This window comes from Myodes glareolus, chromosome 5, assembly GCF_982192425.1.
Source record: "Myodes glareolus chromosome 5, mMyoGla1.1, whole genome shotgun sequence".
In the NCBI taxonomy this organism is placed as follows: Eukaryota; Metazoa; Chordata; class Mammalia; order Rodentia; family Cricetidae; genus Myodes; species Myodes glareolus.
Genome location: NC_142030.1, coordinates 17,856,949 through 17,884,539, shown reverse-complemented (window position 1 = coordinate 17,884,539; position 27,591 = coordinate 17,856,949). Strand labels below are relative to the sequence as shown.

General features: G+C 34.1%; 1 protein-coding gene across 5 annotated transcripts in view; it reads right to left on the bottom strand.

Moving 5' to 3' along the window:
• Window positions 1–27,591, bottom strand: part of Akt3 (AKT serine/threonine kinase 3) — a 241,832-nt gene that overhangs the window by 207,255 nt on the left and 6,986 nt on the right. For all 5 annotated transcript variants that reach the window (XR_015001246.2, XM_085687654.2, XM_085687652.2 and 2 more), the window contains exon 2: window positions 24,868–25,034. Coding sequence is in view for 4 of the 5 variants with exons in the window: in XM_085687654.2 (XP_085543780.1) it covers window positions 24,868–24,913 (46 nt within the window). In the remaining variant the exon portion in view is untranslated. The remainder of the gene's footprint in view (window positions 1–24,867; window positions 25,035–27,591) is intronic.

The following is a 27,591-nucleotide window of genomic DNA, read 5'->3' as shown; positions in this document are numbered from 1 at the left end:
ACCTGAAGATCAGGAAAGGCAAAGCAGCCAAGACATTAAAGAGATCTGACCTCTACCTAGATTCAGACAAACAAACGGGTGATCCTGCATAGAACTCCAACCTCAGACTCCATACTCCACTGAGTTCCTGTCTTTTCCCCCTTATATTCCTCGCTGTGCCCAATCAAATCACTCCTGTCTCCACTTCCCTAGAGCTAGAATTAAAAGATGACACAGCATATGTTTTCTACCACATAACTCTTCTCTAACTTCATTTTTCTGTTCAATAACCTAGTTTATTATTCTAAACAGAAGAAACCCATTTGTGTAACAATTAGAAAATGGTAACATAATCAGTTGTCTAGTTCTATTACTGCTCTTTTCTACATTTCCCACAACTACAACACCATCACTTACAGAATGCAGAAATTTAAAGAACGCAGAAATTGGGTCTGCATGATTCTAATAACCAGAGACATATAAGAGCTAGCATGCAAAAGAAAAAATATAGAGAAACTTTTTCAGTGTTCAACCTTGACACAATGAAATACACTATATGATATTGCAATATGAATACATAGACTATAAATTTTCTTATGATCAAAGAATGTTAAGCTCAGAGTAATTCAGAATGTTTAATGCTGGTGTGATCTGAAAGCCCCCAAAGCCAAGCATCCAATACAGGTGTTTAAGAGCTCTGCTTGCTTCCCACATTCTCCAATGCACTAGAGGATTTCTTTGAGCATTAACCGCCTCAGAACGTAAAAACTAGGGAACATCTGCAGTGAGAGAGAAAATGTATAGCCCACAAACTCCAAGGCAAGATAAGGCAAGTAGCTGTTGGCACAGTAAAAAGAAATGCTCCTACAATGAATACTGCTCTGCAGAATAACTGAACCTTCACTGGTCCAGGCTCAGTATAAGCCTGGACAAATGAGACTACAATCTTAGCTGACAGTACTTCAATACTAAGAAGAATAAGAAGGAAGTCAACCTAGTGGTTTATTGTGTACCCCACCACCCCACTTTAAAAAAAAAAAAGAACTACTGTTTGGGACCATTTTTACCTCATTATTTTTTGTTTTTACTTTTCATTCCTATGTTCTTCTACCTTCGCTAACACTTGTTGTTGTTTGTTTGTCTGTTTATTTTATTGGTCAACTAGTTTTCAGTCAACCCTCTTTTTTAGCCATCTAAGATTCTGCTAATTCTCCTTTTCTTTTGTGTGATCTTGCTGCATCTTTTTCTCTACCTCTGTACTTTATTTTATTCATTATTTTTGCTTTGAAATAATTAATCATCTATTCTATGTCTTACTATACATCATTTTTGCTGGGTTTTTTGTTTGTTTTTGTTTTATTCTGTTTTTCTCTGTGATCACTGTGGGCATGGAAGTCGGCTTTAACTGACCCCGAATATGTTTTTGAATCTGCTTTAGGTTGGTGTTAATGCTTTTATGAATTGTTTTCTCATCTGTGTGTGAGTGGTACAAGGGACTAAGCCCCCAAGAGATACCTGCTCAATAATACCCTCAAAATGAAAGCTGAAGATTCCCAACGCAAGAGATGTGAAAAATTCCAATGCAGAATGATATGGAATATGAAAAAACAAGGCAAAATGATGGCTAAAAAGGAAATAACAATCCCTCAAAATAAGCTAATCAAGAGACAATGAACAGATCAAACACCAAAACATTAAAATGTTTACCCAAAAAAATAAAAATGACAGAGCAAACTTCACGTAAGAATCTAAAGAATTGAAGAAAGAGTTAAAATAAAAACTAAAAGAATTTTTTAAAAGTCTCTTTAGTGAGATTGTAACAGAAATTTCCCCAAGTCTAGGGAAAGAAATAGCCATCCAAACACAAGAATCACTGATAACCCTCAAGAGGCATGACTAGAGCTGAAGAACCTTTCCACAACACATTTTAGTTAAAAATCCTAGGCATACAGAGAAAAGAAAAATATGAAAAGCTGCAACAGAAAAATATGAACTCAATTATAAAAGAAAACTCATGAGGATAACATCAACTTTTCAACAGATATTCTAAAAGCCAGGAAAGAAGAGCTTTTCATATATATACTTCAGCCTTGAAAGTAAACTGCTGACCAAGACAACTATATCTAGTAAATTTCTTTAAAATTGATGGAGAAATATAGAAATATAGATAATATCTATTAAAAATAGATTTATTTTGAGAAAAGCTCAAAATAAAGCAATTCAAAACTACTAATCCAACAGCTCAGATAATACATACAAAAATTCTACACAGAGAGAAGGCAGTCATTCCCAAACAATGATGTCAGGAAAGAATAATGTGTTGAGAGAAATAGAACAGCAAATGAGAACTAGAAATAAACAATGTTCAACTTACTGTATGAGAAAAACTTACTATATGGATGGGGGAAAAATGGAACAAAAGAGTAGTCGAACTAACTATAGAAAAAAACTGAAAAAAAAACTGACAAACATCTATCAGTAATAATCCAATAGATAAATGGTGATTATTTCTGCAATCAAAAGAAATAGATTGACTCACTGGATTAAAAACATAATCCAAGCCAACAAGATGTCTCAGTGTGTAAAGGTTCCTGCCACTGAGCCTGATACCCTGGACTCATACAGTAGAGTGAAAGAACCAACTCCCACATCTTGTCCACAGGTATGTGGCATGTGCACGCATGTACATGCACGCACACACACTATAATAATATAATTAATCAATTAATTAAAAATAATAAAATACTGTAAACTATTTCTGTTTATTGTGTTTACTGTGTAGCTACAATAATCATAATTCACTGGTAAAGAAATACACAGAGTGAAGAACAGATATCAATATTTCAAGCCACTGGAAGCTGACAAAAAGCAAAGATGACTATCCTCGTACCTGACAAAGGTTACCTCAAAATTAGTCAAAAGAAATAAAGAAGAGGTTGAAGAGATGGCTCAGTGGCTGAGAGTGTTTGCTGTATAAGCACAATACTCTGAGTCCGGATCTCCAGCTTCCATATAAAAAGCTGAGTGTGACAATGCATACCTGGAACCTCCATGCTAGGGTCGAAAGGCGCTATGAGATCAAATGGTCTTAGATGGCATCTACAGAACATTCTATCCAACAATTACAGCATATATTTTTTCTCAGAAGCCTATTGACCGTTCTCTAAAACTGGTCATATCTTAGGCTATAAAACAAATCTCTCAACAAATAATATATATTTTTTTCTTGTGTCTTATCAGATCATAATAAACTAGAAATCAGAAAGAAACTATACAAATATATGGAGATTGAATAATACAATTCTGACTGGTTAATAAATCATATTAAAATGAGAGGAAATTTTAAAAAAGAATAAAATGCAAATATAAATTTTTAAAACAGTTGAGATCTACAAACCTCTAGCCACAACAATGAAGACACAAATTAATAAAATGAATAGTAAAAAAAAATTACAAAATGAAATTAAATCTTAAAAATCTTTAGAAAATGGTTCAAAATTGTACATACTCCCAAAACTGTAAAATCTAGAAGAAATGGAGAATTATCTAAATATGCATGGCCTACTAAAATTAAACCAGGAGCATGTAAATTACTTAAGTCGATCTGTAATGAGCAATTAGATGGATAAAGTCTCCCAAAAAGAATAGTTCAGTACTAGATGGATTCATTGTCAAATAGTCAGACTTTCAAAGAACTAACATCAAGTTTCCTCAAACTGTCCCATAAACTAAGATGTGCAGACTGGTACCAACTCATCTATACTTACTACCAAGCTATCCAGACCAAACAACAGGTCAAAAACAGAAAATTACAGACTTGAGGTTGGTTCCTACAGGTGTCATACATGGAAGCAAACCACATGAAGAGATAAGAATGAAAAACAAGTACAGACTGACTTTGGGGAGTTTAATGTCAGACGGCTCATAGTTCGCATATTTAAAACAAGTTGTGGTTCATTGTTATCATATTTAATACACAGTACAATTTGGGAAAAGGTTTCTTGACAACAATCAGTTCAATTCCAGGTGCACAGTAAAGCTTAAGGTGTAATTACATAGAGACTCCTTTACACAGCACTTGTCACAAGGGTGGGTTCTATATATTCTAAGAGTACAGAGGTCAGTAGACAAGATAGTACATGTGACATCTACCCTAAGGATGGGAAATGTCTAGGGAGCAAAGAGCTGAAATAACCATTTTGGGGAATTTGGATGAGGTTTGTCCCTTCAGAGAGCAAAAGGTCACCAAGTTTGTAGCAACCTCCAATCTCAGCTTTCTAGATGGAATGCAGGTATTTGATTTTATCTCCTCCAATGAGGAGACACCCCTGAGTGATTAACATTCATTCCTGATTCTCTTAGTACTTCTCTGTGAGTACAAGGATCTCTGTACCCCCAACACAGACTAATTTTTCTAAATGACTATAGGAACAAAAATTTTCAATAAAATACTTACAAAAGGAATTCAACAATACAATTTCGAAATTTTCTACTAGTATCATCAAGGTTTCATTCCAAGGAGTATGGATGGTTCAAAATAAACAATAAATAAATAAAAATAGGTCTTATACAGCATAGAAATAGATTCACAGAAATCACATGATCATCTCAATACAGATAGGGCCCTTCACAAACTTCAATGTTCTTTTATAATAAAAATCCCCAAAGAAATTAGGAATAGAAAAAACATACCTCTTAAAATAATAAAGAGTATATTATATGCAGCAAACACATAGCCAACATTACACTAGATAGAGGGGAAAATGCAAGTATTTTCTCTAAAATCAGGATCAAGATAAAGGTAGCTACTCTTTCACACTTATTACAATATTTTAACATCTCAGGCAGAGAAATGAGGCAAGAAAAATAAGAGGCACACAAAGAGGAAAGGAAAAACTCAAGATTATTCCTATTTGCAGATGATAAAATTCTCTAAACACACCAAAAATGCTGATCTCATGAACAGTTTCAACAAAGTAACAGTATTTAAAAAAAAAAAACACTAGCTTTTCTACATATTAATATTGAACATGATGCCAAGAAAGAAATCAGGAAAATGACCTTACCAAAAAAAAAAAAAAAAACAGTCTAGTATTCTGGGTTAATTAAGCATGAGAAGAGCAAAAGAATAAAAGAATTATAAAATTATTTTGTTATAAGGCAAAGTCTTTAAAGTCTGAAGGGAACAATTCTGTGTCCCTCCACTATGATCTCTTTAAAAAGAGCATTTTGTCTCCCCATGCTTCTCTCAGGTCATCTTTTCTATATCATCATTAAGAACATTGGTCCTTACAAGCTTTGAGTAAAAGGTTTTACAGATAGAGACACTAATATTTGAACTAGTTCCCTTCATACACAAAGTGGTTGGACCTAAGGTCAGACTCAAAAAGCTTGCTTCTCTAAAATAATGCACCCAACCCACCCCCACGAGAAGTCAGTATTTAAATGTTATCATGTACAAATCATTTGAATTTTCAAGTCCCTAGAGCTCTCCTTTGATAATAACAAAACAGGAAAAGGCCTATGGATTGGATTACAGGAGACTGAAGGGGTAAAGTTTAGGTTGGAAAAACCTCCTAGAAACATTTTCCTCTTCAGTATTACCATCAACCCCATTTTACAAAAAACCACACTATGCTATACACAGAAAAATTCAGAAATTCATGAGTAAACCAGGATATTGTACAATTTCCCATTATTTTAACCATGAGAACTAGAGTACCTGCCACAGATAGACCTACTGGAGTCTTCACTCTTAAGGCACTTCTCCTTCCTTGACTATGTATTGCCTTTTCATCTTTGTTCTGTTCAAAAACCACTTTTCAACTTAACTATGAATAACACAGAAAAACTGATCATTTTCCTTCTTAATGATTATTTTATGTTTGTATAAATAAAGAGATTTTTGTATTCTCTTTTAGTCAAGTTTGAAATCTGTGTTTCTAGAAGCTTATTTGCTTAAAATATTTAAAATAAATTTATATATATATATATATATATATATATATATATATATATATGCGCTAAAGAACTAGATTTTTACTAAAACAGGAAAGGAAAGTCCAAACCCCAATGGAATAATATATCCCTGACCACCTCTGCCAAGAAAACATCTACTTTGGTAAATACTACTTACTCACTGTTGTGTCAAACTATTTATTGTCCCTAAGTACTGTCACTATGAAATGAGAGAAAATCATAAAATAGGTAGCAAACTAAGTATTCCACATAAATTAGTAATAAAATTTACACTAAAAAACCTTATACCACCTACTGTACTTTTAGTTTTCACTCAGACAATGAAATGTTCGAATGTTTTATTCCTACTATCATAAAAAGAAACCCTACCAAGTTCTACCCCAAATTCTCAGGCACTCACCACCCACCATTTTAGGAATCCTATGCTTCCCCTGGCTGTGAGCTCCCCCATGGTGGATTCTATACAGCAAATGTTCATACAAATATTGCCAACTATGAAAGGACAGAGACTCTTCGCAGTCCCAGGAAGGCTAATAAAATAAGCCTTTGGCTAACTTAGAGAACAGAAAGTCAAATGCAAAGACTAGAAGGTAAGAACAAATCATACACACTAATTTTAAAATAGCAAAATATGCTGAGGATCCTAAATATCTGAAATAGAACTGCTCAAAATTCATCAAACTATATAGTGATATTTTATTTGTATTTTAATAACTAAAGTTTGTCTGAAGATCAGAGTGCAAAGCTAGCCACACTAGTCAGCCACAGAGGCCAGGCAATGGTGGCACATACCTTTAATCCCAACAGCCATACTAGTCAGTCATAGAGACTGGGCAGTGGTGGTGCATGCCTTTAATCCCAGCACTAGAGAGGAATATAAAGTGGGGTAAGACAAGAACTCACTCTCTTTTCAATCTGAAAATTCCGTAGAGGTAAGAGCTCTCTAGGGGATGGCTGCTTTGTTTCTCTGATCTTTCAGCTTGAACTCCAACATCTGTCTCTTGGTTTTTATTATTCATGCTCAAAAGTCAATTTAGTATTGTCTATAGACAGGTATCTACATGATACTTCTGCTTCCCCAAATTACAAAAACATCAAACCTATCACTAAAATTTAAAAAAAAAAAAAGACTTGAAAGCAAAAATGTGCTTTGAAGGTTCTGTATGTCTGAACAACATTAAAGCTTCTGTGTTCTACTTAGCATCATTGGTATATACCCATACACCTATCTATAGATACAGCAAAGGAAACAGCTCAAGATACATCTCTTTTTATTTCCCCTCTAAACTAATGTTATCATAGGCTCACTATCAAAGAACAGTTTTCTTCCAGCACCATTTAAGCAAAATTTATGCCAAGGGGAAATCATTGTAACAAACCAATTATTATCACTTCTTCTGTTAGAAACATACTGATGAATCCTTTCCATAAGGGTAACATAAGACAGTGCTGTAGACTCAATGTTTCTGCTCGAAAACTTACATGCTGAAGTCCTAATCCTCGGTGTAATATATTTGGAAATAAGAGTGTTTTGGAGAGGACTAGGATTAGATTAGGTCATGAGAGTAGGGCCCTTGTGATAGAAGTAGGGCCCTTAAAACAATAAACATAACTAAATTTACTCTTTTGTGTTCTCTTCATTATGTGAAAACAAAGCAAGAAACCAGGGGGGTTTCTCCCAAACCCTATCATACTGGTATTTCAAACTCAAACATTCAGCTTCCAGAATTGTGCACCCAATCTGTACTTTGTTATGACACCTAAAAAGACAAATACAATTCACAGAAAAGAAAAATACAGCTTAAAGAAACTAAAGCCAGAATTTAAATGCAACTTTCAAGCAATACTTGAATGTCTCTTACAGTACTGAGTGGCTCATTGGTATTATCAACTTTGCTACGCACACAAGAAATAAAAGGTTGCCCCTACAGAATTCATTTATCTAATCACATGATATAGACGAACAGTTGGACTGCTAAAGACGCAGCTCCTAGAGCATGCAACCCAAAAAACTTTTACTGAAAAAAATAAAAAACAGAAAATGATCAATCATAACGTAGTAAGCATTATGTAAGTGGATCAAACAATGTAAGCAAAAATTTTCAGGAGAAAGCGGCTTTCAAGGTTAAAGACGAAGGTGTGAGATAATAGAGTATAAACAAAGTTATAAAAACACAATGTAGCTAGAACAAGACACAGTCAATTACATTTGGAATGAACTTGTCAATGATTCCACTAACATATAAATTTTTAAAAGATTAAGAATCCTATTAACAGAGTAACAGCAAATCTAGGCTGAGTAAACTATATGGCCAAAACATGCTTCAACTATGGCTAGCTGCTCCGTATTTGATACTTTAACCAACAACTGTGTTTTGTAGGTCCTACATCTGTTATCTCCCTCTTTTCTAATAGACTCTATGCATAATATAAAAGTGATCATTTTGCACTGAGATGATCATATTAAATCTTTCTTCAAAAGCCTAACTCTCCTTATAAGGTAATATTTACCTTTCCCAATTAGACCTATCACAATCTGACCATTTTTCCTTTTCTCCCACATTTACCACAAGTCATGACTCCTCTGTACACTACAATGTTTACTGCTTTAAGCAAAACCTGTCAAAATGCTTCCAATAAAATCTGTACTACAACTTTATGCATGTGAGTATATCAAACTCTGCTGGCTAAAGCAGACTGCATTCTGCTTCCAAACTCAAATAGGGCCTAAAAATGTAATATATCTGAAGATGCCCAACACATAGCTTTAAACAATAGGCTATTTTAAATAAAGCATTAAGCAAAATGGCTCCGTGAAAATATCACAAGGTAAGTTGTTCTTCTGCATGGTATTACACAATAAGCATGGGATGTGTAGCACTGGCTTTATGTTAATGAGAAAAATAAGCAAAAGTGATTTAAAAAATCCTTTTCCTTGCCTTTCTCAATAATTCAAGTAAAGCTGTCCAAAGTAACTTATTCTAGTCCCCTTCCCTCCACAGAGACAAGAAGAAAAACATGCTGCCAAGGGGCAGAGTAAAGAACAAATTGTGCCCCTCCAGGCTTCATTCAGTAGCTGTGGGCTGAATGAATCAACATGTTTATCTACTAATCCACAGTTGAGCTCATTGTACAGTGTTACATACTTGAAAGAAAACATTTTTAAAATGGAACTAGTAAAAACTAGATTTTGTTTCATCAGCCAATTTAGTCAGGTTCTTTGTATCTATCTAAAGGCCAAATATAGATGAAATAAAACTTCCATTATGTCAAAATATTGATTTTTTTAAATTAAGATTTAAGGAAATTCAGGCTCTAAAACATCTGATTTAAGGGCCAACAACAGTATGGTTTCATAGCTCTGCCAACAGTTTTTGAAAGTCATTTCCTGTACTAGGAAATGCTCACTGTTCTTGGACAAACAATAATAAAAGCCCTTCCTATAACCACCTTGATTAGTCTTTAAGTTCACCATTTGGCCAAAACCAAGGTTATGAATATAACCCTAAAGAATAGTTTGAGCTTTACTTTGTCATATTTCTATTCATTTATTTGTGGGGAATTGTTAATTTATAAAAATATGTCCTGAGTGAAAAATACGTGCTAGATACAAAAGATAAAAGTGAGCAAAAGAGCTTTTAGACTGGCTGAGATTAGGAATTATCCAAATGCATAATCTAAGCCACAAAAGGAGGAAACTATGAACACAAGTAGAACAAATATAATCTGAGTGCTGGAAAAAAGTAGAAAATAACAGCCTCAAGTTTCTTACTTCAGATGTATATTTAGCCTTGGTTGTCTCCCTGTATTAGCCTGATAAGCTATCTACTATCCAATATTTTAATTCAGGCATGTTTTCCATAACTGTGCAAAGAATAAACCTTGGTCTCCTAAATCTATGGGTTGGGTTCAAAGTAATTATTCATCTACAAAAATCTATGAGAATAAAAATCTGTGAGAATAACCAGAAAACCCCCATCTGATAGTTTTTCCAATCAATTGGTTTTCAGCCCTATTCTGACACCTACCTTCCTTAGGTATCTGGAATCTGCAAATGCTGAAGTTCTTGGGAACTTCAGAAAAGCACAGTATTGCACTTCATATGGTTAGCACTGTGCCTACAGGCCATGATGTTTGCTCATTAGAGTAAACTACTGACTGTCTGCCAGTATTATTTTCAAAGTACAGCAATTTCTGTCTTCTGTGCTAATCTCGTCTCGTTCTGTTTATTCCATTTTGGTAGGGATTGAGGAAAGAAAGAAGATAAATGTTTGTTATTATTATATGCCTGACAGTTATTCAGATCTTCTAGACTATGCCTCTGAAAATAGGATGCTGACTGTAGGATTCATCACAAAAGTGAAAATTCCTCAAAGTATTAGAATATCACAAACTTGCATCAGAGTCTATCTATACAAAGTACCTAGAAGCACCAAACTCACAGATACAGAAAGGGTAATGGTTGCTGGGAGAAGAGGTAAGAGTCTGATGTTTAATGAATACAAACTTTCAATTTTCCAAGACAAAAGAATTAAGTTCTACAGATTAATAGCAAAACAAACAATAGAACAAATGGCAGTAAAATAAAACACTTTAAAATGGTAAATTTGATAAGACAGTTTTAAAAACAGACTCCTCTATCCAAAGACTCCTTCCAAGATCACCCCTACAGTCATCTTCTTATTTATCCATAATTCTCTAACACATATCATGGTTTACTTCCTTCATAATACTTATCACTACATGAAATGTTCCTGTTAATTACTTGTTTATTATCTCTGTCCTCCCATTAGAGAGTAGGCACCTGGGACACATTCCGCCACTAACTACACAAACAGTAATAAGAATATGACAGTATATCACTCAATAAACATTTAGTAATTAATGAATAAATTAAGTGCCCAGGTACTAGGAGGCTTAGGCAAAGGGAGTGCCTGAGCAACATAATCAGATTATATAAAGAACAGAAAGAAGAAAGTATAGGGGGATAGATTTCAAACCAGACATATTGAATGAAATATTAAGATTCCCAGTCATTGATTTTTAAGAATAGAAAACCTGTTACCTATGAATCAAGTAGCACCTCTTCTACCCACATAGCTAGTATAGCTACAGGGAGATAGGGACATGGTCTTTGTAAATGGAGACAGCATTCTCATTTCCCAGTTTCCCAGGTCAGAATAATCACATAGAAACTATATTAATTACAATACTGTTTGGCTCAGGTGTATTCCTATCTCTTACATCTTAAAATTAACCCATTTATATTAATCTATGTATCACCATGAGCGTGTAGCTTACCAAAAAAATGGCATTTTTCTCCTTTGGAGGCTGCCTGGCATCTCCTTGACTCTGACTAATCTAACTCTGTTTGGATTTCACGCCTGGTTTTACTCTGCTAAGCCATTGACCAAAACAGTTTTATTCATTAACCAATAAAAGTAACCCATTTACAGAAGAACATCCCACATCATCTTCCCTTTTCTAATTAATAACTGAGGTTTTAACTTTAAAATAGTAAAATTACATATACAGAAAAATACATATATCAAGCAAGAATTATAGTTACAATATTTTTAGTATATATATATATAATGTAAATAGAACATTTGGCAAATTAAGGAAAATACTTTATCATCTATCCTATCTTTGTGAGTCTAAAGTTTTACATCTAATTTATCTTTTATCATAACTAAGAAACACTATAATTATAACTATCTAGTTTTCAACTCCTCAAAGACCCCAGAAGCATATATTACCTAAGTAAACAGGAAATGCATTGTAAGCAATTTACAAAGTTCTAGAATTGACAGAGACATCTTGCTCCCTTAACAGTCACCCAAAGTTCTTTTGTAATGTTGGGACATCTATCTTCAGCCTATAGGCCCATAACAACTGGCAGACTTGTGCTAGCAAAGTTCGTCAGCTGCTTTCTTCTGTGTCCTGCAAAATATCTAGCAGTTTCATCTGTGAAGGAGGAACTCTGAAGGACCATTCCATCTTTTGGAAAGTTCATTAGTCATTTTTATGTGGGTTCTGCAAGTCCAGTTCATATAGCATATCATCAAGCAGTCTAGGCAAGAGCAGTTTCTTGCCCAAATGGCTAGCCTTGTAGCATTGAAAGCAAGTTCTATAACGAGTTTCCTCAAAGTCCATCAATCTCTCTGAAGTAATTGGTACTGCAGAAGCAGACATGTCTCACTGTCAAGAAAAGTATAGTTCTTAAAACTTTTTAAATGTCATATTCTGTAGGTCTCTGTAGTGCTGAAGATTATCTAACTGAAATAAATCTCTGTATGTCTAGAAAACCTAATGAATATGACTAAAAGTTTATTATAGATGACTAGTAATCTGTATTTAATTATACATTACCTTTTTAAATAAGCTGCATAAACATAATACCTTAAATTACAGTAGAAATATATATATGTAGTGTGACAAAATTGACCTTAAATTTTTTTATCAATAGACTAAAATCTATACCAATGTAAAGTATTCATTTCTACATCATATCCCTTTTTTCAGAAAGAGAATGATTGTGACCATTAACTATTTATACCTAACCCCTTTTAACTGAAAACAAAGATTTATGAATAATCATTATGGGAATTTGGGTACTCTCTAAACTGCTTCTTGCTGTTAGGTATTTTTAGGGTTCATAGAGACCTTTCGGGGGTCTTGTTCCATCAAACCACATTAGCCTGGAAGGAATCCATAATTTCCCACCCTCTGTGTAAACAAAAGCATAACCTCTTTTCCAAAGTAACATATCCTTAGACTAAAATTTAAAGTCAAGATACCTTTAAAATATATCTGTTGATTTAGCTTAACAGTTTTCAGAATCAACTGTCTCTCCACAGTCAAAAACCTCAAAAAAAAAAAACCACAATATACAAAATCCAGATTCTTCATGTATTTTCTATCTTTTCATGGCCAATCATGATTTTTTATTCTATTTTTCCTTAAAGGAAATAGATTCCTTAAAGGAATAGATTCTTAAAGAATCTCAGTTTAATGTACTTTTTTTTTTTTTTTTTTAGCTATGACTCTATCTTTGATCCTCTCTATCTTAAGCCCATGCACATTTATCAAATCTATTGTGGCCCATTTAGAGGCCTTTTTTTTGTTTGTTTCTTTCTGTGAATCTGCAATCTTTTTCTAACCAGAAGCGGTTTTTTAAAATGCTAAGTGGGCATGGCTAGGACTAAAGCTGCAGTTTTGCCTGTTGGCTCCAGTCCATCCAACATGGCAGAGATATGTTCGCTGCCCCAGCTCCAGGGACAAAGCGGGTCTATGTCTCCATCAAGCAACTAGTAGCATGCTGCTCACAGTTCCCATTTAAGTGTTCCACAGCAGGACCTCCCAAAAGATCCAGTTCTTGCCACCAGCATGAACCAGGAAGCTGTCTCTTACAGAAGTCATGCCTCTCCTCGCTGCCAGCAAATAGACCCTATCTGAAAAAATGTGGCTACCAAGAAGCGGTAACTGACTCCCATTTTTGTGGGTTTAGAAGCACTTTTTTAAAGCTTTCTTAGGCTTTATGTACGTTGCTGAATGTTGGGTGTCATTTTGTAAATGGAAACTGTGCTTTCATTTCCCCTTTGTCCAGACCCAAATGATCACAAAAAAAAAAAAAAAAAAAAAAAACCTATACTAATTACAATACTGTTTGGCCAATGGCTCAGGTGTTCCTACCTAGCTCTTACATCATAAATTAACCCATTTCTATTCATCTATGTATCACCACAAGGCTGTGGCTTACCAGTAATGTTCTGGCATCTTTCTCCTTCAGGGGCTACTTGGTATCTCCTTGACTCCACCTACTCTCTTTATCTTTATTTGGATTTCCTGCCTGGTTTTACTCTGATAAGTCAAACAGATAAGCTTTATTTATCAACCAGTAGAAATAACACATATACAGAAGGACATACCACAACAAGTCTTTAATAATATATGGAGAAAGTGAGGGAAGAAAGAAGAATAGGAAGGCCAAAGATGGTCCTTTACAATGCTGTAAGAAGGTACAAATCATACCTTGGATCATTCAAGGATCACAGAAGATTTAAATATCACACCTTCAGTTTTATATGCAACTACATTTTTTTTACAAATGTTCTAGATGTGATTTTTTCCAGAAACTATTTCTATTTTCTTGTATTTTGGGGTGGGCTAAGGTGGGAAAGACTTGGGTTTTTGAGAAAATACTCAATATATAGTCTATACATCTCCCACATTCAGGATCTTTCTTGATTTTAGTTAAATTAGGTATACAAAGAAGCTGCAAATTTTAGGTTCTCTCTTAGCTTTCATATTGTATATAAACTGTTTTTCCACTATCTCAAAATTTTCAAACTTTTGTCCCATTCATGAATTTCAAGATAGTCCTGTAATTCTGTTGTAGCAAAACAAAACCACTCTACTAAAATTAAAACCACTCTACGGCTAATATCACTTCTCTACCACTGAACAAAGATTACTCCAAGAGTTTCAGCACCTTCAACACTACAAACTTTTAATCTACAGCTTTATTCGGTAGCTAGAAGAAGTTTACCTAGCTGATTCAGAAATTAAATCTCTCATGGCACCATATGCAGTAAGTTGACCTGTACTATAATCTGGGGTTCCACTTACTTCCAAGATGTCTTGCTCACATAGTTGAAAGTTCATGTTGGCTTTTAACTTACTGTTCTAGTTTTACTTATGTTACTGTGATAAAACAACATGACAAAACACAGCAGGGGAAGGTAAGTTTATTTTAGTTTACAATTCAAAGTTATAATTCATTATGTATAGCAGTCCCAATGAAGAAACTTAACATCTTAATTAAAACATAACAACAAACCCTTTATCAGGGTCTTTTCCTACATGATTCCAGAGTGTGTCTAAAAAACATCACATTTATCATTACATTAATAAGAGAAACTTAAGGGTACACTACCTTTACATAGCTTAGTATGATATTTTCTTCAAGTTGTATGTCAGACTTGACCTTGCTTGTTGGGGAATACTATTTTAAGGTGTGTTACTTTTGTTTATGTTACATTTTTTAACTCTGTGAAGCTGTGTTACTGTGCCTGTCTAAAATACCTGATGGTCTAATAAAGAGATGAACAGTCAACAGTGAGGCAGGAGAGAGGAGCTAAATATGGAGAGAAATCTGGGAAAAACAGATCTAGGAATGAGAGAAGAAGGAGGAGGACTTCAGAGGCCAGTCAGCCACCCAGCAACAGCTAGACACAGAGTAAGAAGGAAAGAACAGGAATAGTGAAAGCTAAAAGCCCCAAGGCCAAAGCTAGATGGGATAATTTAAGAAAAGATGGAAAGAAACTCGCCAAGCTTAGACCAAGAAATCATAACTGAGAAATAGCCTCCATGTGGGGTCTACAGAGCAAGTTCCAGGATAGCCAGGCTACACAGAGAAACACTGTACTGGAAAGAAAAACAAAAAACAAAAAAAAAAACAAGAAAAAAAAAACCACACTCACACACAAACACAGCTGGTTGGTTGCAAGGTCACTCATTAAGGAAAGGCTCTTGCTGTCAAGCCTAATGACCTGAGTTCAGTCCCCAAAAGCGACATCATGAAAGGAAATACATAGACAGACAAATGTAAAAACTTCAAAAATTTAAAAAGAAAATTATTACTCTAGAAAATGCATAAAAAAATCCAAGTTACAATAGTAGCAGAACAATGTCTCTCAATTTCTTCCATATTTAAAGAGCCTCTTCAGTTATTTTCTCACTAATGACTAAGTTTCTTTCCATGAAATTTTAATACCACACATATGTCAACCTATTTTCATAATATGGTCCACTAGAGAACCACAAATTATTATAACATCTACAAAGTGTCTTTTAGACTCTCCTCCAAGAACCAATTTACAGACCTTTGGGAGGACGGCCATATTCATTGAAAAGGCATACAGACAGGGATAGAAAAATGTTGAAAAAAAAAAAAAACCTGTCTTTACCTTACCCAAAAGAAGGCAAGAAGGTATAAGCAAAGGAATTTTTCTGATTGAACTCATATAAAATAACAACAAACCTATTATGGCTTCATCTTAAAAGCACCCAAAAAGGCAACTGTTGATGGCTTTGTTGTCAGTCTGTAGCACCACTGAGAGGAATCCTCAGAAAGCAGAAGCTAGTAAAAGTATGTCAGGTTACTGAGAACATGACTTTGAAGAGGATACTGGAACCCTAGGCCCTCTTTTTGTCCTCTACTTGTCTTATTTCCTGGTCACCATGAGAGGAATAACTTCCTTAACCACACGTATCCTATCATGATGTGCTGTTTTGTCACAAACCCAAAGACAACAAGGCCAAGTAACATGATGTCCTTAAGACCCTGAGCCAAAATAACTCTTTGTTCTAAGCTGATTTTCCTGGGTACTCTGTCATAGCAACAGAAAGCTGAACCACACAAAACTACATCAATTACTAACTCAGTTACATCAAACATTAACTATAAATGCTTTAAAAAATTAAGAAACATAACAAGCCAATAAAAATAATAAAAGAGAATACATGAAAAATGCTAAGTTTTTACACTGCAAGAAAACAGGGAAAATGAATAATGTTCAAATGGCACAAATAGAAAACTCAATTATATCAATAATCACACTTAACATAAATAGGTTATTATTAAATCCAAATTTGGAACATATTTTAAATGCATCTTGTTCAAATGGGGTTTATTCCAGATTATCTTAATTCACGCATTAATAACCATTTTTATTTTAATATATTAATGTATGAATTATGGTCATTCTGAAATATAACCATAATAACAATAATTGAGAAACAATTTCATAGAACTCAGCACAGAAAAAAGAAATGCAGCCTGACAAATAGCAGAAATGGAGAAGCAACAGCTTGAGTATTTGTGGTAAAATGCACTCTCCTGAAAAGAGAGAAGGCCAAAAACACGCCATCATCACTTTTATTGGGCACTGTAGTAGAGACCCTACCCAGTAAAATATGGTCAGAAAAAGAAATGAGAAGACATGGAGGACTGTCCAACCTTTAGATATTGCAACATGATTTTGTCATCTACAAAATTCACTTGCAAACTGCACAAATTAAATTACAAAAAATCTTCATATTTTAATTAAGCTCATAACATTGAGCAGTGTTTATAGCTATACTCAGCCACATGCACCCCATGGGCCTAATGACGGCTATGTCTGAATTGTAGAAACAAAAAAAGAATTCTGGTTCTTCACAGATTATTTGACATTATAGGAAGAAAATCTTTAGCATGAAGAAATAGACATATATTTCCCTGGTAAATTTGCCTTGTGCACACTGAAAACAAACTAACATTTGTAAGTAAACTGAATGACACATAGCTTCACTCTTAATTGGAAACAATTAAGTATATATCTGCATCATAGCAATTTCACAATTCCTTAACCCTAGAATGTGTATAAGAGCTTATCACTTGATGGTTTTCTCTGTTAGCCTTTCTTGCTTACAATTTTCAAAATAAGCGTATGAAAATTGAGAAAAATCCCAGATTACAAATACATTAAGTCTCTAAATTTCAAAGTCTTTAGAAAATGAATTTAAACTTAGTAGTGGTTCACATATGTAATCCCAGGAGGTAGAGGCAGGAGTGAAGTTCAAAGCCAGTCTCACTGTAGTGCAAGTTCTAGGCCAATCCTGGCTACATGAGATGTAGAAGAGAAAACTCATTGTTGGTAACTTCAACAGTTACAGCATGTCTCTCTAACCTGAAATGTGGTTTACACAGTCACCACCACAGCTATCCACTTTCTATGGGAAAAAACCCTGCTACTAGGTAGTAAACAGGAAATCACGTCATTTTCTTTCTCTTTAACCACTTTAAAAATTATTTTCTAAAGTTACTTCATAAATAAAACATGAACAAAGGAACACGTACAAAGAAAGAAAGGCTCTCAGATTTTTGTACCTAAAAAATTATTGTTTTGCTTTCCATAAAACAAATTATGTAATTTTATTAGATCACAACTCCACAAATCACAACATAACCTGCTCACAATCCTTATGTTGCTACAGTGTATTTTGCATAACAGGATTTAGCTCCTATGAGACAATTAAGAGATAAAATGTTTACATTACCAATCTACTTTAACTAAACCATTTCATAGAATGTAAGACAAGTATTCCATTGACAGAGTTTATGGATATTACAAATACAAGCTAAATAACAAAAAAATGGTTATTTGAAGGCACAACTGGTTACAACAGAGTAACAACAGAAAGGTTCAATCTGTTAAAAAAAATTAAAATAATAAACAGGTATAACAAATTCATACCAGCATCATTTTCATCAATCAAATGTTTTCAATAAGTTATCTCTTAAATCTGTATTAACGTCCCAAAGGTCACATTATATATTAATTGACTACTAAGATTCCTAATTTGTTACCAAAGAACTGACTTTCTACACTCATAAATTATTACTTAGTGCTATACTTGGGGTATGATAAGAGTCACCCAAGCATCCTTTGTGATGTTAGGTTTGGTCCCCACGGTGGCAGTTTGGGGATATGATAAATGCTTTGAGAGTGACGCCTGAAGAGAAGTCCTCAGGGTCACTAGGGGCACGCTCTTGCTGGGTTATTCTCATGAGACCTCTTTAGTTCCTATAAGAAAGTGATTATTAAAAAAAAATAAGCACTGTTGTAAAATACTATTTTAACTAGGCAAAGATGTGTTCCATTTGATGCTTCAGAATATTATTTTTTGTAAAGGTGTGTTACTTTTATTTATGCTACATTTCTTTAACAATGTAAGAACGTGTATATAATTATGTAAAGATGTTTTACATCTATTTCACCTTGCCTGCCTAAGGTACCTGATTGGTCTAATAAAAAGCTGAATAGCTAGGTAGGAAAGGGATAGGTTGGATTGCCAAGCAGAGAGAATAAACAGGAGGAAAAATCTAGGCTTGAGCAAAGGAAAGAATGAAAGAAGGAAGAGCAGAGAGAACAAGGGAGATGCCTAGGGCGGGAGCCAGGCAGTCACCAACAAGTCAGACAGGAGTAGCAATGAAAGTAAGATACACAGAAGGAAAGAAAAGTAAAAAGCCCTGAGGCAGAAGGTAGATAAAGAGAAACAAGTTAATGTAAGTTAAAAGAGCTAGCCAGAAATGAGAGCCTAAGCTAGGCCAAGCACTTAAAACTAGTTAAGTCTACACATCATGATTTGGGAGCTGGTTGGTGATGCAAAAAAAAAAGGCCCTGCTACAAAGCATGGTCCCTCTTGTCCTCTCCCTGTCGCCTGTCTCCAAATGTGACACCTGACAGGGAACTTTCAACAGAGTTAAGTACATGTAGCTGCCATGCCTTTGAGCCTCCAAACTTGTAAATAAACTAAACAAACCTCTTCTTTTTACAAAGTGGCTTATTTCAGGTATTTTACTATGGAATTAAAAAGTAGGCTAAAACATTTAGGTTTTTAAGAAACAGTATTATTTAAAAAGTTTTAAAAATTATGAAACTACATTATTGCAGCTTATTTAATTTTATCATTTAAAATCTTTTTAAATTGTTGAATTTTCTATTGTACTAATGTACTATGTGTTTCTACATAGCAAGTATTACCAGTAGTTATAGTAAACTGAGAAAACACAAAAGTAAAACTCACCATCCAACTTTAAAGGTTTGGAGTCACCCAGAACATTATCAGTAAGAGTTTGTTAAATATACAGGTAGTTACTATGTTAATATAAAGTCAAGCTTAAAAGTGCTCCTTAGGTTCACCTCAAAGGAAAACACAGATATTAACTTAGTCTATGCTATGCAATAACTATCAATTCTACACTAGCAATGCCAAGTTTGTATGTCATCTGAATCATCATCTTCAAATGCTACAGAAAAGTCCACAAGACAGTTTCATTATTGATAAATCTCTAACAAACAATATTAAGAAATCATTTATCCTATACGAATATCACTATTTAGCACCTTTTTTTCCCATTGTCTGTGAAGTTATTTACTGAAAATTCAACTTATCTAGAAAGAAGTTAAATAATCAAGAACTGATTCAAATATATATATTAACAAGAACTGATTCAAATATATATATATATATTCCAATCTATAGAGAAATAAAACTAATATTCAAACTAAGAACTATATTATCACTTGTTTCCAGTACTGGAAATATGTGCTCTACCACTGAACAACCTGGAAGCAACATTCTCAGCAATGAATTTAACTTCATTATTTATTTTATATTTTAATCACTATAGTAATTAATTTTAATACAATTCTCTACAGTCATACCTAATAATGCTTAAAACCACACTATAATGTAAAGGAGACAGATACCTCCAAACAAATACACCAGGGTTCAAGTTATAATTATCTGTCCAGGGTGAATAACAATGCTTTGGGGAAGAGAAATTCTCAAAGCCAAACGAAAGCCAAATAACAGTCTATATTATGAAATATGTTTGACTGAAACACAAAATTATTATTCGAACAGTACTGAAGCTGTCTAGAAGAACAAAGAGTGGGGGATACCAGAATTTATTTACTCTCAGGTTTCAAATAATGCTTTCAAAAGTATGGTTAATTACATCACAAATTCTAACTCAGCACACTTAGTTGCCAAAAATACAGAGAAAATGGTAAAAATAAATAAATAAAATAAGAGAGCACTACCAGTGCCACAAACATCACGAGACACCTAAAGAAACAACGATAATTAACACAGTGGAATACTTAACTGAAAGAGGAGAAAAACTCGAAATAAAACTTAGTGTTCTAAACTATTATAAAAGTAACTATGAACTACAAAGAATTGCTAGAAATATAAATTACTGAAATTATTCAGTAATACACTGGAAGAAAATGAAATGTCAATGGAAGATCCAAAAAAATGTTTCTCTCCTCTTTCCTAGAAAGACACAGGAAATGAATGAATGTTTTTACTTATCAAATTCATTTAGAAGCTCTAGGAAGTAAGAGAATACACAAGAGAAAAAAAAGACATGAAAACAAACCCACTACAGAAAAGAAGACAGACCTAAACTTTTATATTCAAATTATCTACTAAACCTTTTAAGACAATGAGCAAAAAATGAGACTGTAATTCACCCTCCTTTAATTTCATAATTCCAAAGACACAGAAGCATCAACAGTTTCCATAGAACAAAAGTGGATTTCCTACAAAGAAACAATTCATGAGCCATCACACCATCACACTGCTCCTCAATAAGACTGGTTATTAAAGGCAAAGGAATGTAGCCTTCAAAATTCTGAATGAAGGTAATTTAAATGTGAATTTAAACCCAGCCAAGGAATATACCAGACATGAAAGTCAAAAGGACAGTTTTAAATATTACACTGACAAGCACCCATACACATTACTCCTGAAAACATGCATCAGCTTAGGAGACATTGTAGGAAACTGTGAAATGAGTCCAAAGCAAAATAATAACAATATGAGATCCAAGGAAGCATGTAACTTAATAGAGAATGACATGGTGTTAGCTAGCATTATACCCAAAAAACAGTACATTAGTACTTCACATATTAGGATTAAAAAGCAAAACAATCAATGAATAAAGTATATATTCTTCAACCAGCAGGGAAGAAACATGGCCATAAGAATGTTTAAGAAAAAGACAGACATTGTCACCAATACCTACAATTCCAAACTTGGGAGACTGAGGCAGGAAGAACACAAGTTGAAGGTTAGTTTGGGATATATAGTCAGACCTTGTCTCAAAAGCCATAAAAGAAAAAAAAATGTTAAAAAAAATCAGGATGCAAACCATAGAAAGACATAATATTGAGAACTGAGAAGCTATAAAAAAAGGTTCCTTTTATCTTCAGGATACCATCATAAATGTTATTCGCTGTTTTTCAGTTATAGCAGTTTAACTACTATAAACCTTGACAATAAACAATAAATATTATAGACAGCACAATCCTTGAAGGGAATATTAGGAATTCAAGACACAGTTTACAAAAGCAAATTTAGAGATAATGTTCTCAAAGGTGATGGTCCAACATCTAAGTTTTAGCCATAAAGGCAACAAAACAAAAAGGGAAAGGTGAATAGGTCTCTCAAGTTAACTTTTTTCATTTTTTAGCAAAAACACCAGATTATGTAAAAACAGTTATTCAAAAATAAAGTACTGTGTATTTTATGCACAATTAGGATACTGATCAACACAAGAATTAAAAATAAAGGTTACAGCTGAGCAGTCATGGTGCATACCTTTAAGCCCAGCACTCAGGAAACAGAGGCAAGAGGATCTCTGTGAGTTTGAGGTCAGCCTGGTCTACAAAGTGAGTTCCAGGACAGCCAAAGAAACTGTCTAAAAAGATATATAGACAGACAGACAGACAGACGCTACAATGATTTTCTCTAAAGATAGGAACCAAATGAAGAGGTAAAGCACAGAAACGTTTTACATTTCATTTGACACCTGAGTACCTACTCACATACTCACATTATGTTCAGATGGTCACTACTTCTCAACAAAACATAAACACAAATTCAGACAGACAAACACACAGACACACAGAGTGTGTGTGCTTCTCTGTCCAGTATAGGAACAACAGAATTTCTTACATACCATTTTCTTTGTTTTCTATTATATAGTCTACAGACTAAATACCAACCTTCCAACATGGTATTTCAGAAAAGATGTAGTTAATTAAAAATACTCAAGGCCTTAGGCCTTAGACAGACAGGAATATAAAGATATCCACAGCCATTACCTCATTTGAGCCTTACAACAATCTTACAAACCAGATTTTAGGAACTAATAAAGAAAAATTTTGAAGGCTTAAATGATTTGCTATCTTCTCTCCTCCCTTTCCCTACCAAAAAAAAAAAAAAAAAGAGAGAGAGAGAGAGAGAGAGAGAGAGAGAACTAATATAAACTAGTTAAGAAAAAAAAATCACAGCACTGAGATCTTAAATGCTTTCCAAATACATGAGAATAAAAGAAAAAAGTTAACATCGAAGGTCAGTTGTAGCACGAATTCTAATAAAACCTGGAGTCAGAAATAAGGGGAGGAGAGCTGAAGGATGGGAGAAGCAGTACAGCCAGCCACTAGTGAGACCTTTAACCTCTACCAAGGAAGCAATCCTGTCCTCAGACAGCACTAAGCTCTTAGCTCCTTCCACTGTGTAGTCCTCTCTCCACCCAGCCATATCACTCCTATCTCCACCTCTCAAGTGCTAGGATCACCATTGTATGTGCTCTGCTTCTCTTTTAGACAGATTCAATCTCCTGTAGCCCAGGGTAGCCTTGAACTAACAAAGATCCCTCTACCTCTGCCTCCCAATTTCTGGAATTAAAGGTGTGAGCCACCATTCCCAGGCCTATAGGGGCTTAGTTCTGCACTCTGATCTTCAGGAAAGTTTTATCTGTTAAAACACACACACAAAATATTATCACTACAGTCAGTCACTTTGGAAAACAAATTGACAATTTTATAAATTTAAACAGGCACTTACCATATAGCCCAAAATCTTATGCTAGGTTATTACCCAAAACAAATGGGAATACATTTTAAGAAGGCATGTACTCAATGTTCATAAAAACTTTATTCATAATGTTCAGAGACAGTCCAAATTTCTACCAAGTATTAAAAAGATAAAGGCAGAAGTGAGTGACATGCCTATAATCCCAGTACTCAAGATGCCTAGCAGGAAGGTCATCAAGTTGGATGACTACCTGAGCTACATGACCTTGGGTATAAAGTGAGATTCTGTTTCAAAAAGAAAATTGAAAATAAACAAATAAATGAAGAACTTTATTTCCACACCACAGAATCCTGCTTCTCACATATACCACATGGATAAAGCACTCAAGTATGTACAAGAAAGAAACCAGACACAAAAGACTGTGGATTTCAAGAGTCCATTGAACTGAAATCTTAGAAAAGCATAATTATAGTAACAGACAGCACATTAGGTGGTTGTCAAGGTTGAAAGAGAAGCACTGAACCAAAAAGAGGCAGAAATAAACTTTTAGAGTGATGGACATATATCAGGACTGTAGTGTCTGTTGCATCACCATAAATATTAGACATAACTCATTAAAATGCTATACAACTTACTTAGGCCTATTTAAAAATTCCATAATACATATGACTTTTTAGCATAGATATTAACCAAAGATCTCCAAAGAATATGAAAAGTCATGTGTAAGAGGTAACTTAGTTAACAAAAAATATAAGACTCAAAAGCATCCCTCATCCTATTTGACTGGTCATGCAGGTAGACAGGTAAAGTGGTTGAGCATCCAGCCTAAAGACTAGATCTCTAATAAACATATAGATGATATAAGGTGGTGATCACTCAGATTATAAACTAAGTTTTACATCAGCTATTTAATAATAAAAATGATGTGTTTACCTAAAGAATGGACAAGAAATAGAGTAAAAGTAGATAATATAAACAAGAAATATCAAATTAAACACACAAAGAAAATCACTCTCCACATTTGAACTTTTTACATTATAGCTTTAACTTACCTAATATGGACCTGTTCAACAATTCAACAGTGTATGGACTAAACTTTCCCTTTAATACATTAAACCTTTCTACCACTATACAAATTGACTCAATATAGTATTTTTACCTAAGTATCTATATTCTATTATATAGACACAAGAGTCCATTTCTATATGTTAAATAATTCTGTAGTCTGTAGAATCTGAAGACTCCACAGAAAAATACAGTACTAACATGTGTGCATATACAATCTAGTATCATAATTACAAACTACAAAAATCAAAATTAAGAAGGAAATTCCCTATGAGCAAATTCCTAGCCTACATGTTGAGCATTATTTCTGTCTTTGACAGCATATCAACTCTCAGCACACACTCACTGTTCAGCATTTTCGCCAACCTTACTGTCAGCAGTTTTGCTGAGCACTTAACTTACCCCTCTTCTGAACCCAACCTTCTTTCACAATGGTAACATCGCTCATGATGGCTCCCCTCTGAGCCCCCAACTTGGAGAAATGATGCTTTGCAGGATCAGTTTGAGGATTTGGATTCTTTGCTGTGGCTGCTGCTGCTGCGCTTCCCACTCTCTAGCGATGATTCAGCCTGGAAGGAAGTAAGGAAGAAAGAATTTCTTTTTTTCCCCACTCTTGAACTCACATAACAATAACAACTAAGCCTTTGTAAATGTCTTCATCCGACCAGACGTCACATTAAGTCTAGCTCTTCAAACATGAGGGGCTTATTTATTGAACAGTTCTATAATGAGGATACTGCTCTGGTCTTGGGACAAATGTGCCATGACAGTGACTGAATAAAATGTCCTGACAAAACCATGTCAGACCTACACAAATAAACAGGAACCATGTCTTAGAACATATACTTGAAATGACGGGAGAAAGAATAAAAGTTAAGTGGTCCAAATCCCTCTAATTTCAGATAGTTATGTCAAAGTATTTTTAATAGCTGTACTTTATGTAAAATACAATGTGCCACGAAACTAATTTATATTATAATAGTTTATAATAGTTTATATTATCTGCCTTGCTCTAAAAATATTTTAGGTAGATTACATTAAGTGCACAACATTAAGTAATTTTTTTGGTAGATAAAGAAAGTGAAACAAAGGGAATATGAAGTAGAAAAGACATGACAATAATTAACTGCTCATCTATCATAATCATTAGGGCACTATTAACTTCACAGAATGAAAAGAACTGGAACTCACAGAGAAGAGGGAACTTGCTAGACTTCAAGGCAGTAAACTGTAGAGCTAAGTTCTGAACTCAGAACCTGACTCTCAAGTCTGCTCTCTTCATTTCAAAACTCTACATGTGAAAGATGAACCAAAGTTATGGAATAAAATGTTTTAGGAAATTTGCAAATTTGAAAACATGACAGGTTTCAATGTTAACAGTATCTGTAATATAAAAAAAAAACAAAAAAACAGAATTGCTCAAAAGAAATAGATTGTTTTCTAAGACAAACAGTAGAAATGTATGCCCTGGGTCTTTATATGATAAATTAGGAATAAAAAGGCTTCCTTACATATATGGCAATAAACTTAATGAACTATTTATTGTTATCCCTACCAATCTAAGAAAAAAATTGCTTCAACATTTGCAAAAATATGGACTAGATATGCTGGTGTTAGGTGGCCAAAGACAAACAGCACGAACTCTAGGTAACTAGGAAAAAAAAAAAAAAAACAGGTACATAGAGTACTGTACTATTCTATGAAGTTGGGTTTCATAAATAGTACACAGTATTAAGTTCAACACTGGATTCCCAGCTAGTACTGAACTAAATTACAAATTTTCCTCCAACACATATTGTATGTAAAGCCTAACTTTTTATCAATCAGTGATTAAAACTAAACATTCTCTGAACAATCTGACAAAGGCTCAATAGAAGACCACCCTGTCGTGGGCTATGCAAATACGTTATGTGCAATACATATGGGAAAGGGCAGAACTACTCAAAATCATAATCATGGAGACCTGTTGCTGCAGAATAAAGACAGATGCTGCAATCTGGGTCTCTTTTCCAAAACCATGATTGTCTGAAAGAACATTAAACTAAAAGAAATTTGAAAAAAATAAATTGTTTGTTCAGGTAACTTTGGGGAAATTTTATAATTTTGTCCTCCTGACACATCTCTACTAACATTAAATATTCTAAAATAAGATATAATTTACCAGCAGCAATTCCCACACTGAATACTGCCAGAAGAAAAGTCACATCATTTAAAATAATACCTACTTCACATTAAAAACAGAACAAACAGAAAAAAATAAAAGCCCTAAAGAATAGCATTCAAACATTTTATTTTGATTGGGATCGTATCTGAAAAACCCAAGTAACTGCATATTATAGAACTAGCTAAATCAAAGGGTTAACTCTGTATATCGTATAGAGAATTGTAAGTTAAACACTGGAAAAGACTAGTGCAAAGTTATGTCACCATCATAGCTGCACTCAGCTCTTCTCATTGGTACGGTTTAGACAAGTGAGTAAGATTGTTTATTTTTCGCATTATAAAACTATACAATCTGGACAAAAGAGAATTTATATCATTCTTGGGAGTAAAAGTAGAATAAATATTAGGATAGTATCAAAAACAATATATCCAAGAGATACTTCCAATTAAAGTAAAATGTGCTGGAATACCCTTACAAATAACACTGAGAGAATGGAAGTCTTCCTGAAATTGAACCAGATCAACCCAAATCAATTAATCTTATTTTATAATGGACCTGTTTCTGAAAACTAATTTCTTGGACACACACAGAGGGGGGGGAGAAGAAGGGAGAGGGAGGGAGAGGAATGGGGGGAAAGGGGAAAAAAGGGAGGAAGGAGGGAGGGAGGGAAGGAGGGAACAATCAATGAATATATGTTTTTTAAAAAGTTTTTAAAATGTACATTAAATTAAAGCAGCAAGTTTTACAAACTTTATTAGGGCCACTGCACCTAACTGTTAGAGATGGTCTTATTCCATCGCATTTGAAGCAGTTATCAAATTTTACCTATAACCACAACTTTCAGTTTTAAAACCTTTTGTCTAAAAGCTAAAATGGTTATCATCTTTAAAGATAATTTTTAAAATGTAATCATTACATTAGCAGGAAAGGCTGTCTTTAATATGTAAAAGCAATGCTACTGG